The sequence below is a fragment of the Condylura cristata genome, unplaced genomic scaffold (genome assembly GCF_000260355.1).
Source record: "Condylura cristata isolate star-nosed mole 26May11 unplaced genomic scaffold, ConCri1.0 scaffold00002, whole genome shotgun sequence".
NCBI lineage: Eukaryota > Metazoa > Chordata > Mammalia > Eulipotyphla > Talpidae > Condylura > Condylura cristata.
Window position 1 is genome coordinate 23,903,201 of NW_004567103.1, and position 18,957 is coordinate 23,922,157.

Sequence of the window (18,957 nt, forward strand, 5' to 3'; positions counted from 1 at the left end):
TTTTTATAGGGTAATGGTGAAAAAATATTCATGATTTTATTAAAATAAAATATTTATAATGGAAACTGTAAACATACAACATGGAGAACTGTATAAGGAATACACAAATATGCATTAATTAGAATGCAGTCTCTTGGAATGGAGTAGAACAGAATAATTTTGATATTTTTAAATGGCAGGGCACACTGAATTTAACTGCACTTTAAATATATCAGTAGGATTTCTTCTTCCTCCTCCACATAAATTAATACATTTCTCACAGATTTCTGTTAACTCCTTCTATTATCTAAATGTCTGCCCATATGAGTAACTGAATGACTCATATCACTGAAATATTTCATAGGATTTTATGATGACATTTCAGGGGGAAAAAAAAATCCCATTTTGCCTTCCAGCAAAACAACTGTTGACAATTATGCTCAAAATATATGAAAATAAGAGTGCATCAGTGAAATGGGATTTTAAATGACAGCTTTTTAGTCTATTAGAACACTTTTGCAAATTTAACAAATATGTATTATGAAATTGCTGTTGTTTTTAAAGCTTGGTTATCTCTTTCCTATTTTCCTGTAAGTCATTTTAAGACATTATAGAGAGGGTTAAACTATTTAAAATAAGTCATAAATAAGACACTTACGGTTATTTGCATGTACAACTAGCCTCAATTTATTTTTTGTAAGTGAAGTCCAATGGGACTGTGACGTATACACAGAGGACCTCCTTGCCTCCCTCAACAGATTCTCCTGGCCCCTGATGTACAGGCACCTGCATGGCCCCTCTCCCCCATACCTAACTATGACCACTGCAGCTTCTGCACAGGGCGACAGGATCACATTAGCTGGGGATCTGGCGAGGGAGGCCTGCATCTGCCACAGTCACCCTCCTCTGGAAGTGAGAGTATGACACCCACAAGCAATGATCTGCAGAGTCTCACGGTAGAGCGAGGAAACAGTCGTCCCTGCCACATCATGTCCTCACACATCAGTTTCACCATGTGAATGGGTGGGGCTTTCTTGCCTACCCTGGTTAAGGTAAATAATGTGTTCCAGTGTGGAGATTTGTATTCTGGGGGAGTCACTCATCCATCACAGGTTGAAAGAGCAGGCCCATGGGAGAAGAGATTGCCTGTGTTCCCAGCAAGGTCCCCACATTTTAGTATCTACTGGGTCCCACAAATTATATAGTCAGCTTTGTGCCTCTTACAATAAAAGTAAATCCAAACCTTTATAACTACCATAGCATGACCAGGGATACCTCTTTTCATGTGCTGTTTGTTTCTAGGAGGTTAGCATCCTATTTCTCTCACATATCAATTGTACAGTACCTGAATTTGACTAGTTCTTTATGCTGAGGGGCTTTTTCTTTGTTCTGAATTCTTCCTTTGGAGAGTAATATGTAACCAAATGGAAATCACATTCTGAACTGATTATGTTTTGTTTTGTTCTGTTCAATTGTGAACCAAGGAAAATTCCTATATGAAATAACCTCTCTCGGCTTTAATTTCCCCCTTATATAAGGGTATTGAAATGGAAAATATCCACGAATTCTCTTAAATGTAAGATGATATTACAAAGTCTATCAAGACCAACATAAATCAAAACTTAGAAAACATATATCTGACCTCAACTTACACACACAAAAACTTTAATCTTTTAAATGTACCATAAGGGAACTATAATATAGTAAAAATATAAAATAAAACATAAAACACAAACATAACCCTGCAGCAAGTATTTCAAGATTTCAGGCACCCACGTTTAGAGTTCTTAAGTAATAATCATAGTTATTATTACTACAAGGTACCAAGGAATAAACCCCCTGTTTATTTTCAGAACCGAGAATCTGAATTCCTCCCTCCTAAACTCTGAGTCTCCAAAATTCATCCACTCTTCTCCTGGTCCCTGGTTTGCAACATAGACACCGTGAGACAAGGGTACCTGAGTAGGTACAGGGTAGGTACGATAATAGTATCTCTGTAGCACTACTGATTTGAGCTCATGTTAGAAGGAGCCTCTGGTGTATATCTGTATACATCCATGGCCACTGAAATAAGTCTTTTGTGGTTATCCATTCACCTGATATAACTGTAAACAGATTTAAACCATCCCAGGGATGCTGGATCGGTTTGGGGGACAAGCAAGATCTGGTCCAGAATTTCCCAAACTTCCTAAGGTCTTCCCATAAATTCTCTAAACAAGTAAAAGCAGAAACTTAGATCCATGGTTCTATTACAATCCAGTTTTATCTTGGGTTTAAAAAGAGATCAATTTCTGGTCATCAAGAAAAACAAGATAATATTTATTTGGGAGCAATTACCACGCTACAGAACAAATCAAACCTTTTGCTTAATTTGCAATTTCCAAGAATACACAGGACACCGTCCAGAGGGAAATATACCACAGTGCCCAATTCTGGCAATTAAAGAAGGTGCATTGAGGAAGATGATAATCTCAAAGAGACAGACATAACATTTATCACACATTAAGAAAGGTTGTCATGGCAACTTTGCTTCAAGATATGTATTTTAAATCTAAGTAAATTTAACATTCAAAACACATTTGCATCTCCCTCAAAGATTCTGTATCAGGATTTTTTTTAAATTTCAATTCCTTTGAATCGCCACCTCCTTAAAAGCTTAACAAATTCTTATGAGTACAGCAACTGTACAGACATAGACTTGTAGAGACACAGACTTCTTCAGAAGCATTTTCTTAAGAAAAATCCAAAGTGAGAGCCCAATAATGTTACTCTTCTATTCCCAGAGCCTCTAGGCTTCTCCCTTTAATTGTTTAATTGTAAATTGGCTATACAATATAATCTCTGCAAAATTATACCTTTTATCCTTTAAAGCTACTAAATTCAATTAGCAATATACTGATGACCTTGCAACCCAAGCAAGAAATCATAAAATTTGAGCAAAACTAGTGCTGCGATGTAATTAAGCAACAATTCATATAAGTGACTAAAATACTGCTCTTTAACTTAGTCAAACCAATTCTTAGTTTTGTTTTCTTTTTTTAAAGATTTTTATTTATTTATGCATACAGAGCTGGGTACAGGCCGAAGATGCAGGGGCAGTGAGAAGAGTCACCAGAGACAAAGTGGGGAGCAGAGCAGGCAAACTGATGAGGTACACCATGGAGGGGAGCAGTGGGAAAGACAGAAGAGGTCTGCTGCGCCTAGTTTTGTTTTCATTTTTCTCACTTTGAAAGTTCTCCAGTGTTCCTAGTCAGCATCAGTGTTGACAGTTTTCCTTAAAAAGATGCCTAGTTTAATTCTCTTGTCATATAGTCACAATGACAAAAATAATGGTTTGATTTCCAACAATTCCTTACGGTTCTTTCCCCATTACACTACAGTCTACAACTAAAGCCTTCAATTTGTCAGGTAGTAATCTACAAGTTCCTTTCTTAGCCCAATTCAGTCACTAACCTAAAGTGTTGTCACTTCCAAACCCAGAATCACCAGACAGTCTGATTATAAGAAGGTTAAGTTCTAGGATATGAGACTTTGAAGCTCTACCTCCTGGAGTAAAGCACAGAAGAGACAGAACAAAGTAATATTTGTGCATACAGAACAGGGGTACAGGCCAGAGGTGCAGGGGCGGTGAGAGGATTCACCAGAGACAGAGTGGGGAGCAGAACAGACAGATCAATGAAGTACACTGCTGAGGGGAGCAGCGGGAGGGTGGAGAGGTCTGTGGCACCATGTGGATCACCTCCAGGGCTGGGGTTTCAAACTTCCACCAAAACAGCAGCAGCTCGCTGCAGTGCTATGTTTTAACCTGCTGCACCACCAGGGAGGGCCTGACAAAGTAATATAATGTCTGTTTTGTTCACTATTCTAGCTCAGTATCTAGCACAAGACCTAGCATACATTAAGTATTCAATAAAACTTGCCTGACTATGAATCCTGTTACCTTGAAAAAGAATTTGCAAGAGGAGAGGAGTTAGTAGAGCTAGTAGGTGGGTACAGAAGGGAGTGTGACAGGACATGAAGTTCGGGTGGTTTGATGCTAAGACTATAGTTATTCCTGGTCGAGAAAATCTTTGGGCCATGGTGTTGAGACTAGCTAAGAAACTAACTAAGACAGATGTTCCTTAAGGCTCCTTTTGTCTCCAGAGCACTGTTGCATGGAATACTCTTCCATCAAACACTGATTTTATAGGGCAGTAGGTGTAACAGGAGAAAGGCATGGGGGAGGGGGGAGCGAGTTTCATCAACACATTTAGATCATTCAGTATTAAAATTAAATCAAGTTAAGATAAATTTCTCTACACTAGGCCTTCTCAGCACTTCCAATATATTCATATGTAATATAAATATCTAGAAAGAATATAATATAGAGAACTGAAGAATGACCATGACCAATGAACATTTTTCTCAGAGTAGCTCACAAATCAGTGTTCAATGAGACAATATGGGAAATGTTTGCACTAATCTAATAACAATTTTTGATTCTTAAATATTTCCTATCTTAATGATGAATCAGTGAGAAAGAACAAAGGACTGCTGCGTCTCACCTATTTCAATTAATGTTTTACATAATTATAGCCTATTTAAACCTATGTTCACAGGCATCTCTGAAGAATGTTACAGACTTCCAATAATGAGAGATTAGCCTATTACAGAGTCCTATAAGAATTGAAGGTAGTCTAACTACCTATACATCTTTCTCAATACGTAAGTAATTTCAATAATTTCCTTTACTTTATTCTTCATTTATAGAAAACTCAAAGAGATTTCATTCACTAAATCAGAAACACTGTCTTTTTTTATTTATTTTTTTTAAGATTTATTTATTTATTCATACAGAACTGGGGTACAGGCCAGAGATGCAGAGGGTGAGAGGATTCACCAGAGATAGAGCAGGGAGCAGAACAGGCAGATCGACGAAGTACACTGCTGAGGGGAGCAGCAGGCGGGTCAGGAGAGGTCTGCTGTGCCATGTGGTCACCTACGGGCAGGCGGGAATCAAACTCATGCGGGAAGACGCTTTTGCTTCTCAGTGCTGTGCTTAACCCGCTGCGCCACCAGGGAGGGCCCAACACTGTCTTTTTTTAAAACAAGCATCTTACAACTTCATGGTATATTTATAATGTTAAGGTAACACTATTTAATTCCTTATCATCATGTGTTAAAAAAAATATTTTAGATGCAAGTGAATTTTAACTACTAAACAGGATAACTGTGACTTACTTGCTTATAGCATTTTATTACACTGTGTCAAGGTCCATTTCCACTCTCTAGAAAGTTAGCCACCAAATTTGTATGCCAATTAAAAGGGGGAGTGGAAGTAGAATAAAGGATATCATTTATGTCTTTTTATTTACAGACCAGATGTTTACAAAATAGCTCCTAACTCAAATTTTACAATTATCCATTCATTCAATGTCATACAATTCTATAAATCAAATATTAAATTAATCTCTATTTTAAAAGCCTATTCCCCAAAATGGTATGTTCTTAGAGCTTGTACAAAAAAGTAACAAAGGAAAATGTTTAAAATCCATTAAGTGAAAAATAGATCATATTTTTACGATTGCAGTGTTTTAAAATGCATGTATGTAGATGCAGGAAAAAATTAAAGTTGTACTAAAGTGGTAGACGTGGCAGTATTTTTTTTTTTAATTTCTTGTAGTACTACTGCTATATCACTTTTAATCATTCTTATTTAGCTATTATGAACAGTACATCAATTGAAGCTTTCTTGATTCCCTGGTAATTCCAATAACCCCATTGAAGGTATTATAAAATTTGTTTAGATCTTCCACTTACTACTTCTAGCTAGGAATCTGCCTATGTTAATTTAAAGTAACTTCTTCCAGCAGGAATGAAAAACATTTTAGTTTATCAATAAATCTACTGTGATCCTTGAAAACTAAATGAGATAGTAACAAATGCTAGTTCCAGTCCTGTGTTCTACTCTGAACTGAGCTGCTATTTCACCTTTCCCTCTCAATCCTTTTTAATCAGTGCAGGTCACTCCCCTGCACAAAGCAACACTGTATTGTGTTTTCTTGGCGGTACTGATTTCCTGACTACTGCAGCAACAGAAACTGCTTTATTGTCATTCACCATGGCCAACCCCATCTTCTCCCCTTCTATCCTAATCTTTGACTTATTAACTTAAGAAACAAATATAGCACTGGCTGAGGAGAAAAATACAGCCACTAATTTGGATTTGATGACATTATAAAAACTTCCTTGACAAGTGTCCATTTTTCTCATTGCTGTATTCTTACAGTTACCAACAAGCTTCTTGGTGTACACTGGTCATGGCCTTAGTTTTATACACTCAGTTGAATTGTTTTCAAAGGAATTTTCAATTTGTCACCATAACTACATGTGGGAAAAGCACATTTTATAGGTTAACAATATTATTCACAGACCCGGAGGGGAAAAATGAGTATCTTAATGTGTTTGTCCCCAATTTCATAAACAACAAACATTCTTAAGATTTCCTTTATAAGTTAATGTCATCAAAGGTTGAACTTAATTATAGTATAGTAACTTCATTTCTTAAATGCTCACTGTAACACCTAAATTTGTCCTAAACTTTAGCAACTTAAATGTACAAATGTAAACCTGGTTCATTGACTGAATGGAGAAATAAGGTCACTTTGTGAGGAGGGGTGAATTAGTTTATTTGAAACCTCCTTCTATATTCTTTTAGGAGAACAATAATAAAAAACCTCCCTATATCCTGCCATGGAGAGAGAGTTGTCTCATATGTCTTCTTATAAGAACACATCCTTGTTCATGTCGGTGGAATGTCATGACCTAATCGTCTCCCAAAGCTCTTACTTACCTCCTAATACCTAGTAATGTGAATTAGGGCTTTGGACTTCAACATACAAATTTTAGCTGGACACAAACATTCAATTCAGAGCAAACAAGTTTCTTTTCTTTAGCCCTAGGTGAAATCATTTAAATACCAGAAGCCATTTTAAACTTGAAAAAAATAAGAATATCATGAGGAAAGGAATGACAAAAATCTGTACTAATTGAGGATACTAATATTTCAGTTACAGAGAATCCTATTGATTCATACCATATTAAAAGACAACATTAAGTATAAGTCTGTAAAAATTATACAGACTTATACTGTGGATGAAAAGACAGTAGGAGGAACTACCTCAGAAGTTCAACATTGGCTAACTTCATTTAGGGAAATTGTAAATAACTGAGTTTGCTATATTTCTTGTGTTTAGAAGATTTTAGCTTTTTCTACAAAAAAAAACCTTATATTATTTTCATAAAATAAAACTTAATTTTTAAAATACAACTGTTTTAAGGTGAAAGCATTTTTGACATAGTTTTAGAAAAATATCTATTCATATAAAATAGTGAAACTATGTATTTTGTGGGCCAGATAAAAATGTGTTTTTCATTTTTTCCCAAAAATATACACAGAATTAATTCTACTCATTGTGCCACCAGGGAGAGCCCTCCAATTATTATTAATAATTATACATTGCCACATTTATTGGCAAAATGCTTGTGTGCTCTCTCTCAATCTGGCTTTCTGTCTCGCTCAGCTGCTCTCAATCACTGCTGATCAGTGACCACCTGATCCAAAATTCTACTCTCTCATCTAGCAGATATTATTTAGAACAGGCAGGTTTGGGGTTTGGGGTTTGGGAATGCCCCCTCACCCTGCCTTGTAAGCTTCTGTTTTTTAAACTATTTTTTTCTCTTGTCCATCTACTTATCACATGCTTTCTTACCACTTGAGAATTCTTTACATGTATTATAAACATTTATCCCTCTCAGTCATATTTTGCAAAGATGTTCAATTATACTTACTTTTCTTTCTTCCTTTTTTTAAAACTTTTGGTCAGGGCTCTCCCTGGTGGCACAACAGTTTAAAGTACCGCACTATGAAGCTCTCAGAAGCCGCTGTAGCAAGAGTTCAATTCTCACCAGGGAGCTGACCCACATGGCACAGCAGACCTATCCTGACCCGCCCGCTGCTCCCCTCAGCAGTGTATTTTGTCACTCTGTCTGTTCTGCTCCCTACTCTGTCTCTGGTGCATCCTCTTACCCACCACACCTCTGGCTTGTAGCATAAATAAATAAATCTTTCTGTAAAAGATTTTTATTTTTATGCCAGTTCTGTAAGCATAAGTAAATAAATCTTTAAAAAAAAATTTTTGGTCAGTGCTCTCTTGTTTCTTATTTATAGATTATATTTAGTATATGACTAATAAAAAGATTTGGGATTCTGTTTTTTCACCCATGAGAGTTATAATATGTGTACATATGGAAGAATAAAAACGCAACATCCAAAAATTAATATGAAAAGAGAAAATTAGTGGAGCAATATAGTGCTAAGATTTCTAGCAAAATAGGAGGACAGACATGCCTCAAACTCAACCATTATTTTGAGAAGCATTTCAAAACACATTAAGAAATACTGTTCTTTTTTTAGAACTGTTTGAAATGATAAGCCTAATACAAATAATGAAATTAACATCTGTCTCAAGAGGTGTAAAAACAAAAATACAAAACAGGTTTAGTCAATGAGTTACTCCAGTTTAGTACCAATTATTAAACACAAGCTAATTTACACTCAGAAAATAAGAATATTAATCTAAGAAATAAAACCATGGAAGTCCTTTAGTTCCCTTTGATATAATTATTAGAAGTGTGAAAATGGTTTAGGATTATGTTCAGAAACCATTTCCTAAATTATACAAAATAATTTCTCTTCAAGAATATATTTTTTAGTTTAAACTAAAAATGTGAAAATGATAGACTTGACAGTGATAACACAAAAATGTAAAGGGAAAGATTCCCATTAAAATTATCAGTGTAAATTTTCAGTATATTGGGGCAATAAGAGTGAACGTTTATTATGCATTCAGAAACCTGGATATATAAGAACCTCAATTTACATAATGAAATACTAATAGGTATATCTATAATACATTTATACCTGGTTTATAAAGGAATTCAATATGTATTTTCTGAATACATATTTTCCTCTACAGAGTTAAATACAAGTTTGGCATCTCTTTGAGACAGTAATCCAGACCTCTTCCCTGGATGACGTTACCAGTTCATACTTCGTTTCAATGACTTGTCCCTCCACAGAAAGTAGACACAGTCTCCTCACCAATACACTCAGAAGTACGGTTGTCACCATATATGCAAACCTAGTGAGGAAAATGTTGACTGGTTACTAAAGACTAAACATTATACTTTAATTATGAAGATTTCTGGTATTCACAGAGATTATCGAAACTGCAAGTACAAGTCTGGAATCTTTCTTTTTTACTTTATCGTCTCACCTCAACTCTGGGCATTCCTGGGTGCCTGAGAATCCAAGTGAGGAGAAAATTTTCATTACTGACTCATCATCAAACCGGTCTGGATCAAATCTAAAAAGGAGATGGGGGCTAATCACAACAGCGTTCTACTGGCGTTTTACATATTTCACTATGAAAACACAGATTTGTAACAGGTTTTCAAAAAACAGAATCAGCTGCCACACTGTGCTTAAATTTCACCTATTGTTATGCTCCCAAATTATTCAACATGTATTTAGTCTCTTTCTATTTGCTTTATTATTTCTAAACAATATCCATTTAACAAGAAAAGGTTCCAAAGATCCACTGAAATTAAAGGACAAATGTAGAGATGGGATACTAAGCAGATCTTAGAGGTGGCAATAGGAGAGTGAGAGTGTCGTACAATAAACAAGAGTAGAAAGCGACCTTTTTTGGTTGTATTATCAGATATTCAATTTTCAGCTCAAAACTTAGAAAAGAAATGCAAAACTGTGTAAACATAAAATAATCACAAAGACAATGACAGTCATACTTGTATGGTGATGGCCAAGTACTGGGATCCTGAAGAACCACACCAAGTGCATAAAGAACAAGAGTCTGCAAAAGAAAGAATTATTCTAGTTAGTCAAAGCCAGAAAGCCAACTCACCCTAAAATACTCATTTAATATAGTGAATATAAAATAATAGAAGAAAATGAAGGACAATGGTTCTTTTTTTTTAGAATTTTTTGAAAGGTTTATTTATTTATGCATACAAAAACTAAGGTCCAGGCAGAGGTATGGGAGATGAGCGGATTCACCAGAGACAGAATGGGGAAGAGACTAGTCAAACTGGTTGAAATATACTGCGGAGGGGAGCAGTGGGCAGCGTAGGAGAGGCCTGCCACGCCATGCGGGTCCCCTCCAGGGACGGAGATCAAACTGGTGCTGCAGTGGCTGTGGATATCTTCAGAGTGCTGCACTTTAACCTGCTGCATACCCAGGAGGGCCCCCAAAACTCCACTGCTCAGGCTCTGTCCTACACTTTTGCATATTTATAATTTGAAATGATGAAAAAAATGTGTTGTCAACCTAAACTTCTATTAATGGGTAATGCTTAAATTAATTATGGTACATTCATACAACATAAGTAGAATACTATGCATCCATTACAAATAATGAGTTGAAACTGTATCAAGTGCCAGTTGTACTAACAGCTTTGATACACTCAACAATGGAACTGACGAACATTATTTGAAGAATTTCATATATGAATTAGGCTTTTAAAATATATATGAACATAAGTGTATAAACACACACACACAGTAAAAAATACAAGAAAGGGGCCTCCCTGGTGGCACAAGGAGTAAACGCACAGCACTATGAAGCTGTCTGCAGGCACTGAAGTATGCGTTCCATCCCTGGGCAGGGAGCTAACCCCACATGGCACAGACCTTTCTTGTCTCACCCACTGCTCTCCTCAGCAATGTATTTCGGTGGCTCTGCTTGGTCTGTTCCCCACTCTTATGGTGAATCCTCTTACCACCCCTACACATACCTCTAGCCTGTGCCCCTATTCTTGTATGCATAGATAAATAAATCTTTAAAAATATATATATATACATATATATGTGTATATATATCCATATATATATATCATATATATTCACACAGACATATATATACATACACACACACACCCCAAGAAAAAGATCTACAAAAATATACACACAAGGTGCCCCCCTGGTGGCATAGGAGTTAAAATCTCAGCACTATCCAACTACCACCAGTCACTATGGCACCAGTTCAATCCCAGGCAGGCCAAGGTGACCCACATGGTGCAGCAGACCTCTCCTGCCTCTCCGCTCCTCCCCTCAGCAGTATATTCAGCCACTCTGCCTGTCCTGCTCCCCACTCTGTCTCTGGTGAATCCTCTTGTCACCACCCCTACCCCACCTCTGGCTTACACCCCAGCTCTTATATGCATAAGTAAATCTTTTCAAAAAAACTTTTAAGTACACATTAAAAAACTTGAAAAGAATAACTGAATGAGTTATAAGTATTAAAATAGGTATTAAAAAGGTTTTCTACCTCTCTAGGAATAATAAATTTGTCAATCTTTCCTTCAATATCTTGAAGCCGAGCAGAAACTGGGGTCAGTTTGGCAGTTCGAACAGTTTCACAAAGCACTTTCCGACAATATCTGTTAAAAAAAAATTTCTGAAGATTTGTATTTTGGGAGGGCTAGTCTGAAATGCACATACATTTTTCTTGATTATATATCCCTTCAATTGTTTTAATAATCTATAAATTCATATAGATGACATCTTTCTTATAATTTGCTTATTTAAATAAGGGGTTTTTTTCTAAGTTGTTTTTCTAACAATTTTACAAGTTTATATCTGTTTGCTTTTCCCCATTATCAACCTTTATATCCTTATCCCTTTCTCCTCCCTCTCCCTCTTAATCTCAGAGTCACCAGGGCATTTACTGACGCCCACTGTTTTTTTAAAAGTGCTTTCTATTATTTAGTTGTGTACTATGTAAGTGTCCAGTACAGTTTCTACTGTTCTGACTTTACTAGACATAATTCTCTCAAACTCACTCCATTCTGCTGAAAGTGGCTATACTTCATCCTTCTTCAGGCTACTGATAGTACTCCATGGTGTGAATACAGCCAATTACCTGTTGACGATATTAAAGCTGCCTCCATGGCTTATTATACATTACACTGCAATGAACATCATGAAACATGTGTGGTTTTGTTTTGATGGCTTCATGCTCTTTGGATATAAGCCCAATAGTAGGATTGCTTGGTTATATGATATTTCCATTTTTTAAGGCAAATCCAGATTGTTTTCCTCCATGATTATACCAGTTTACGTTCCCAACTGTGAAATAGATTCTTTTTTCCCCAAGACTTCTCCAATACTTGTTTTTAGGTATCTTTATAATAAGTGCCATTCTCACAGTGCTAGATAGTGTTTCATCGTGGTTTTAAGCAGCGCCTCTCTTATTAGAAGTGATGACAAACATATTTCCATGTCTATTGGCCTTCTAGATATCTTCTTTGGTGAACTGTCTGTACGTGCTGCCCATTTATTAATTGGGTTTCTTATTGATTTACTGCAGAATTGCATGAGCCTTTTTTACATATCTTGGATATTAATCTCTTATTAGTTATTCATTGTGTAAATATTTCCATTCAATCAGATAGCTTCTTTGTAAATGTTATGTATTTTCTTTCATTGTAGAGAATTTTTTTAGTAAAAAGAGATTTATATAATCTGAAAAGAAACCAGAATATTGTATAGAAATTTTTTACCTTGAAGTAACCAAGTTACCAAAAATATAGTGATATTGTGAATATCATGCCTATGTGTTCTTCTATGTTTTTTATTATTGCAGGTTTTATATCTAAATCTTTAATCCATTTGAAATTTATTTTTGTATGGGTTTAGTGAGAGATCCAACTTCATTCATGAAGTGTAGTATTTTTTCATATCTCTTAAATAAATCTTTGACTTTCCAATTTTCCCAGCATCATCAGGGATACTGGTCTGTATTTTTCTTGTGCTATCTTTGTCTGGTTGTGCTGTTAGGGTAACAATGGCATTAAAAAATGTATTAGTGGACATTCCCTGTTGTATTATAAAAAATAATTTGATCTAGGAATTGGTAGATTCTACTAATCTAGGAATTTTTCTATTACTTCAAAGGTATCAAGTTTACTGGCATTGAGAAAAAATCAATGATTATGAAGAGATTTCTCCTCTTTCATTTGTGATTCTATTAATGTTTTCTCTCTTATTTTTGTCAGCCTAGTTAGAAGTTTCTCTTTTAACTTTGTCAAATTCTGTCATTCCATTAATATTTTGTGTGTAATCTTTTGATCTCTATTGCATTTATTTCCATTTATTAAAATTTCCTCCCTCTACTAACATTGAACCTTACTTGTTCTTTTTTCATTTATTTTAGGTATATAAGAAATAATTGATTTGGGATTTTTCTTTCTTCTTAATATGAGCCTATATTGAAATATCATCTTCCCTCTTAAGGCCATTTTTGCTGTATCCAATAAATCTGGATATCTTTATCATCATTTCCATTTGTCTCAAGGTATTTTTTAAGTCTCTGCTTTGATTTCCTTTTTTCTCCAACAACAGTATGTTGTTTAGTCTCTATATTCATAGTTGTTCCTTTTCTAGAACTTCACCGAGATCAAATGCATTACAGGTTATCTTTGTGTTTGACTTCTTTCAGTTAGCATAATGAGGTTTATCCATGCTTTTTGTGATTATGTGCTCCTTTATTACTTGGCATATTACGTGGTATGAATATAACACAATTTCTTAAAAATTCACCAGTTGATCAACCTCCTAACTGCTTCCAGTTTTTTGCTATTATGAATAATACTGCTATGAACTCTTGCATCCAAGTCTCTGTGCCGACATATTTTTTCATATCTCTTGAATAAATCTTGTGAGTAGAATTGCTGGGGCATATGGTAAGTGTATGCTTAACTTCATAAAATCCTGCCACAGTTTCAAATTCTGCAGTCCCACCAACAAGGTGTGAGAGTCCCACCTATGAAATCATTGATTCTATTTTATACAAGCTAAAATAAAGGTCTCCCAGAACTCCCTTATGACTTTTAAAAACAAACCAAATTATCTATTAACATTAGATTTAAATCAGATAAGTAAACCCGAGTTTGCCTTTTAATGGATCTCCTCATCCTCTTAATTGTGTTCTTACCTGAGCTGCTCAATTTTCTCTGGAGTAACAGGTCCCTTCCCAAAAACTCGGTCAATCTCTTCATAGAGTTTTTTCTGAACTTCTTCAGAGGTAGTTAAAAAACAGATTGCCCAGGTGCATACTAGGTGAAGATATATATATTAGTAAAAATGAAAATGCTAATTCATAGTTTGGGTGCAGAATAAGGAAAAAGCTGAGCAATGTTCTTGGGCTTTTTTTGGTGTTTTCCTTTTTTTCTTATATAGAAGATATGTACATGTTACAAAATTCTTTACAGAGTTTGTTCTTCACTGAATAGAGCATGGATATTTACAGAACGCTGCCAAAAAAAAGGAGAGTGCAATCTGGAAGATTTTTTTCTTAAAACTTCCAAGTAGCTGAAACCATTTAATGTTTTTTAACTTAGGTGAAATAGTAATGACTATAAATAAACTTCACATCTGGAGGAGTGTTAAACTGTGGATTGTATGGTTCAATCAACCCTATGAAATAAAAGTAAACTGATTTATCAGTTCTCTCACAGGTAATGATGAAATGATTCAAACAAATAAAATTTTGATTTATCTATAAACTTTTCATCTAAATTTTTATTTATGGTCAAGAAATTTGTTTTTGTGGCAGTCCAAAAAACTAGGATCTGTTAACTGCTCGGAAGTGTTTTCAAATACCACCTGGAAGCTGATTGCTGGCAAATCTCCACCCCCAAATTCTGATTCAGTAGGGTATGGTCATGTCCCGGTACCTGGACTTCTAACAAATAACACAATTACTTTGAGTAGCACTAAAACTAGAAAATCACTATCTTATGGCTTCCTTTTGCTTAATAATGGTTTCTGAGTAATGTAAATGGAGCAAAATAAAAAGATAAAAAACTTATATGATGGTTCAAAGGAAACAGGAGAGTTTTGTTTCCTTAAGAAATCCGGACCCTCCCTGGTGGCGCAGCGGGTTAAAGCACTGCACTAAGAAGCTTAAGCCATTTCCCATGAGTTCGATCCCCGCCTGCCCTAAAGGAAATCCACATGGCGGCAGACCTCTCCTGACCCGCCTGCTGCTCCCCTCAGTAATGTACTTCATTGATCTGCCTGTTCTGCTCTCCACTCTGTCTCTGGTGAATCCTCTCACCCACCCCATCTCTGGCTTGTACCCCAGTTCTGTATGATTAAATAAATAAATCTTAAAAAAATTAAAAAGAAAAGAAATCCACTGAGATCACAGCTATTCAAAAATGAGGGAAGAAATGGAACTATGGAGGTAGATAGTGTCTCTTTCCCTAGATTATGCTTGAGGTAACTGTTTTTTCCTATGTTGAAGTCATTTTAAAAATACTTGTATAACTTCTGTATTGCCTTGTTTAAATACCTACTTCCTGAGCTAAGGCTGACTTAAATGTGTCTCAAAGTTATTTTTTTTTAATGACTGCCTAAGTCAGACATTATCTAACTTCTACATCTGGAAAAGACCATTTACTTTCTGTACCAAATATTACCATCAATAAAATCAGTAACTACCTGATACTCAATAATTTGATAATACATTCAGAGTTCATAGGAGATGCTTTTCCTTAAATTTTCCCTGCATTATTTATTATGAGTTTTGAGAAAACTAGAATTTTTATTTCACAAGTGAAATGCAGACATCTGTACATTTATGTAATTTTATAACATACACACTACACAACCTTGACAAGCATAACACTGGATTTGCATAGAGTTGCCACTTCTATACACTGTTTGCCTTTATTAGCACTGTAAACTTATCTAATTAATTAAACTTCGTCTTAAACACTGGCTATCTTGTCAAACTGTATTTACAAAGTATGACAGGAGATAGTTCTAAAATGTGATTGTTAGTCACTGAATGTTCTTTAATTACAATACTAAAACAAGACACAATTTAATAGCTGAATGATACCTTGTAGGTCACTTACCACTAAACCCCTTTTTAGGAAAGGAGACTACACAGAGATCATTATGTTGTCCAGGCTAATAAGCAATAGAGGGGCAACTTTTTTTTTTTTTTTTTAAGATTTATTTATTTATTTGTACAGAACTGGGGTACAGGCCAGAGATGCGGAGGGCGAGAGAATTCACCAGAGACAGAGCGGGGAGCAGAACAGGCAGATCGACGAAGCACACTGCTGAGGGGAGCAGCGGGCGGGTCAGGAGAGGTCTGCCACGCCATGCGGTCGCCTCCGGGGCAGGCGGGAATCGAACTCATGAGGAAGTGGCCCCAGATTCTCAGTGCTGTGCTTCAACCCGCTGCGCCACCAGGGAGGGCCAGAGGGGCAACTTTTAACCAAGGTTTCCTGTCTATTCTGCATGTTAAAAACTTTAAAAAAAAAATGGCCCTCCCTGGTGGCACAATGGGTTAATGCGCTGCACTAAGAAGATTAAGCCACTTCCTCATGAGTTCAATCCCCGCCTGCCCCGAGGAGATCCACAAGGCATGCAGACCGCTCCTGACCCGCCCACTGCTCCCCTCAGCAGTGTACTTCATCAGTAGGCCTGTTCTGCTCCCCACTCTGTCCCTGGTGAATCCTTTCACCCTCCGCATCTCTGGCCTGTAGCCCAGCTCTGTATGAATAAATAAATAAATCTTAAAAAAAAAAAAACTTAAAAAAAAATAAAAACAATGTCCATACAAAGATATAGTAGTATTCTGAAAATTCCCTATAAAAATTGCAAATAAAATATCAGTCTCAACCTTGAAATCTTCTCTTTTAGAGGTGTCCAGAGCATGAATGGTTCATATTTTTTAAATATCTTTAGCAAAGACGTAGTTTAATGTAATGCATTTTTACAAAAAATTCAGCAAACTAAGTGTACAAAGACAGACAGATGAGTGTCTTAGGAAGCTGTGGTATATATTCACAATGGAATACTAATCAGCTGTAAAAAAAAAAGAAAGAAAGAAAGAAACCTGTCATTCATGTTACTCTGGATGTAACTGAAAGGGTTTATAGTAAGAAATAAATTAAAAGATGATAAATACTGGATGATTTAATTCATGTGTGGAATATAAACAAAGCAAAGGACTCAAAAGGAGGATTACTGGGGCTCTGTTAGTAGGTATAGTGTGATAATATGCATATGTAGAGTTATAAAGCTATATCCTTAAATATATACAGGTATTCTAAACTAACTTCACTTCATAAGCATCATTATCTTCATCATCATAATAAAACTCATGTACTAAAAAGTCATTTTAATTATATGAAGAGAACACTAAATATTTCTCAGTATTTTTTCATTTCAAATCAATATAATACTATATATTCTAATAAAAGTTATAAATGGAATAACATGAGTTAAATAAATTTTAAAAGGTTAAATACATTAACTTTTGACATACATTTACCACAATTTCATTTAACCTATATTATCTGAATATCATAAATGTTAAAAGTTTTGGAAAAACTTTTCAGAAAAGTTATGGAAAGTTTACATTTGTGATAGCTATGAAAATGTCATTGAACAGAAAGATGAGTCGGTAAAATCCTTCATGTGAAAAGATTTTACATTGCCATTTTAATCCTTTAGCATTTTATGACAGCATATTCTTATGCTACACACAAATTTTAATATATAATATATAAATGGTATGCTGATAAACCAAAAATCAGCAAGGAGATTTAGAAAGGTATCACACATCTCAGAATTTTAAATCACCTACAGGGCTCTCCCTGGTGGTGCAACGGGTTAAAGCGCCACATTATGAAGTTCTCCGAAGCCACTCAAGCACGAGTTCAATCCCCAGCCCAGGAGCTGTCCCACATGGAGCAGCAGACCTCTCCTGACCCGCCTGCTGCTCCCCTCAGCAGTATACTTCATTGACCTGCCTGTTCTGCTCCCCACTCTGTCTCTGGTGAATCTACCCACTGCCCCTGTACCCCAGTACTGTACCCCAGTTCTGTATGCATAAATAAATCTTTTTTTAAAAAAAAATCACCTACAATTCTACCAAGAGTGGAGTGCTTCTAAATCATGATTCCTTGGCCTACATTGCTGAGCATAGCCCATAATAGCAGCTATATTCAGTGATGAATAGGAACCCAAGTGAGAGCAGCAGCATCAGGGAACTGCAGAGTTTGCTGCTCCCACTAGAAAGGTGTCAATAGCAGCTCATTTTAAAGGCACTAACTAGAATTCACAATTCCTAAGCTGTGTCAAGAAATGTTCAGAGGTGACAGAGAGCACCTGGGGTTAAAAAAAAAGAGTAGCTATGTGAGTCAAGTCGTAAAACAAGAATAAAACGGAATAGGGAAAGAAATTCTATGAGAGGTTTTGCAAAATGTTTCCTTTATTTTATAATGGCTTTGTCCATGTATATTTTATGATCTATCACGAAGAGAAATTAATTTATACTTACATTTTGCAGTTATTATGCAACCAGCCAGAGAAAATATCATACTGTGTTCTAGGATCTAGGGAACAAAACTAAGTTTAGAAAGTGTGAAATGTAAGGTGGCCTATATTAGCCCTACTAAAATAACTGAAAGTATAAATTAGGGTCAAGAAAAGGAAACAAATACATTATTTTTTATGCCTTTCGCACATAAAACAAATCTAAATATTGCATTGCCTTTTTGATGCAGTAAACATTTATATTAGTAATATTACTGATTCTTTTTTGCTGAACCTGGTGTACCAACAAAGCCTCAGACACAATGGAGAAAAGCCTCCATTGCGACAGAGCATGGCTGAATTTCTGCACTTCCACACATGCAGAGAAGCTCCTGTGTCTTGTCTGCCGCACTTGCATATGCACAGAGGGGCAGAAGCTTCCTTCAATGAATTGCTAATGTAACAATAATGGTACCAGCATGGTGTGCTGGGGTAACAGACACACCTGGAACAAATCAAGCTGTACATCCAGTCATGCAGAATTTAACTGATATGAGCTTACTAAAGTTCTTCTCTTT

The 18,957-nt window shown here is 35.8% G+C and overlaps 1 protein-coding gene across 1 annotated transcript in view; it reads right to left on the reverse strand.

The window, feature by feature from the left end:
• Nucleotides 1–8,909: 8,909 nt before the first annotated feature.
• Nucleotides 8,910–18,957, reverse strand: part of LOC101623994 (cytochrome P450 20A1) — a 32,546-nt gene continuing 22,498 nt past the window's right edge. The window contains exons 8-13 of the mRNA XM_004674373.2: nt 18,405–18,459; nt 14,034–14,154; nt 11,367–11,478; nt 9,829–9,893; nt 9,297–9,386; nt 8,910–9,161 (exon numbers count right to left, since the gene is read on the reverse strand). Of these exons, the coding sequence (XP_004674430.1) occupies nt 8,999–9,161; nt 9,297–9,386; nt 9,829–9,893; nt 11,367–11,478; nt 14,034–14,154; nt 18,405–18,459 (606 nt within the window). The 3' untranslated portion in view covers nt 8,910–8,998. The remainder of the gene's footprint in view (nt 9,162–9,296; nt 9,387–9,828; nt 9,894–11,366; nt 11,479–14,033; nt 14,155–18,404; nt 18,460–18,957) is intronic.